General features: G+C 40.0%; 1 protein-coding gene across 1 annotated transcript in view; it reads right to left on the reverse strand.

The window, feature by feature from the left end:
• LOC107088637 (protocadherin-1-like) overlaps positions 1 to 1,438 on the reverse strand; it is a 9,697-nt gene that overhangs the window by 2,629 nt on the left and 5,630 nt on the right. Inside the window, exons 4-8 of the mRNA XM_015380936.1 lie at positions 1,037 to 1,134; positions 797 to 952; positions 471 to 656; positions 325 to 399; positions 206 to 245 (exon numbers count right to left, since the gene is read on the reverse strand). Of these exons, the coding sequence (XP_015236422.1) occupies positions 206 to 245; positions 325 to 399; positions 471 to 656; positions 797 to 952; positions 1,037 to 1,134 (555 nt within the window). The remainder of the gene's footprint in view (positions 1 to 205; positions 246 to 324; positions 400 to 470; positions 657 to 796; positions 953 to 1,036; positions 1,135 to 1,438) is intronic.

Raw genomic sequence — 1,438 nt, forward strand, 5'->3', positions numbered from 1 at the left:
GAAGCAAAATCTGTTGGGCTCTTTTTGGCATCAAGACAGTTATTCTTATTGCCACATTGCCAGACAAAATTCTGTCACACAAATTCAAACGACTCTAAATTACAGTTCGGGATCTGTACTTGCTTTAATTCACATATCTAATTTCAGACCCTCAGGGATTACTCTCCACTGGGTTTGACAGTTTTATGGAGATTTCTTTGCTCACCCTCACAGAGGATTCAGATTGCTTCCTGAAATTCTGGTTCCTGAAAAAAAAAGATAAAACATCTGATTATAAAACGAGCTTCTTGTGTTGAAATGTGCTGCAGCCTGAGGAAGACTTACGCGTAACCAACGGAGTGGCGGTTGCTGGTCAAGCTCTCCTTGTCCAATGCCTTCAGCTTCTTGCTCCTTTTATACCTGATGGCATAAAAAGGTTGAATTTGATTCGCTGTTCGAACGAGAAAACCCAAAGCAATCAGAGTTCTTACCTGACGGCAAACACGGTGGCAATGATCAGTCCCACGAGGCTCAGGCCCAACAGAACGCCCAAAGCGATGACGACCGCCATGTTTGAGGCGGGGGTGGTAGAATCTGTCACCACGTCAAAATCAGGCTTCTCTCCAAACAACAGATCCAGCTCTGCCTTCAGCTCATCAGACTCGCTTTGCAGTTTCCTAAGAAAATAAATGCCATTAATACTTTGACCTTCAGTCATTTAGCAATAAAATCAAAGATTTAACAGGTCAGAGTTTTCCATCACATTTAATATATTTCAATAAAAAAAACACTTATGACTCAAAGATTAAGCTCCTACTTCTGGACTTCTTCAGCAGAAACGGCTTCTGTGTCATCAAGAGCAACAAAGCTGACCAACGTCCGGTAAGAAGCCCTCAGCGTTCGAGTGTCTGATCCATCAGAGCTCCACACCTGGATTATATTCACCGTCCAGCCCAGAACTTTACCCAAAGATCTAAAGGAAAAGAAATCTGCGTTTTAACAACAGGAATTTTTAAAAATAAGTCTGGAAATTAACAGAAATTCTACATGAACCTACTTTTCAAGCTCTGGAACCTTCTTCTCCACGACGTTAGCCGGCCGATTGATAGCGATGGTTACAACATCACTGCTGCTCGCACTTTTCTGAACTTCAATCTGCAACAGAAGGATTAATAGGATTTTACTGACTAAAATAAACAAACAAATAAAAACATTAGAAAAATGACCCCTAAGCTTCATTTTGCTGTACTTCAGCTGACTGCTCTTATATTCAGGTGACCATAAATACTTTCACTCAATCACCTTTTAGAAATTTTACTATTTCAGCTTCACTGTCAACATGGCAGCCGTTCTAAAATACACGTTACGAAAAAACTGAAATATAAGTAAGTCGATTTGATCTGAGCAGATAGGTAAGGAAATTTGCCAATGGAATTATATTATTTCTAAAATAAGGAAA

This window comes from Cyprinodon variegatus, unplaced genomic scaffold (genome assembly GCF_000732505.1).
Source record: "Cyprinodon variegatus isolate N-32 unplaced genomic scaffold, C_variegatus-1.0 Scaffold225, whole genome shotgun sequence".
Taxonomy (NCBI): domain Eukaryota; kingdom Metazoa; phylum Chordata; class Actinopteri; order Cyprinodontiformes; family Cyprinodontidae; genus Cyprinodon; species Cyprinodon variegatus.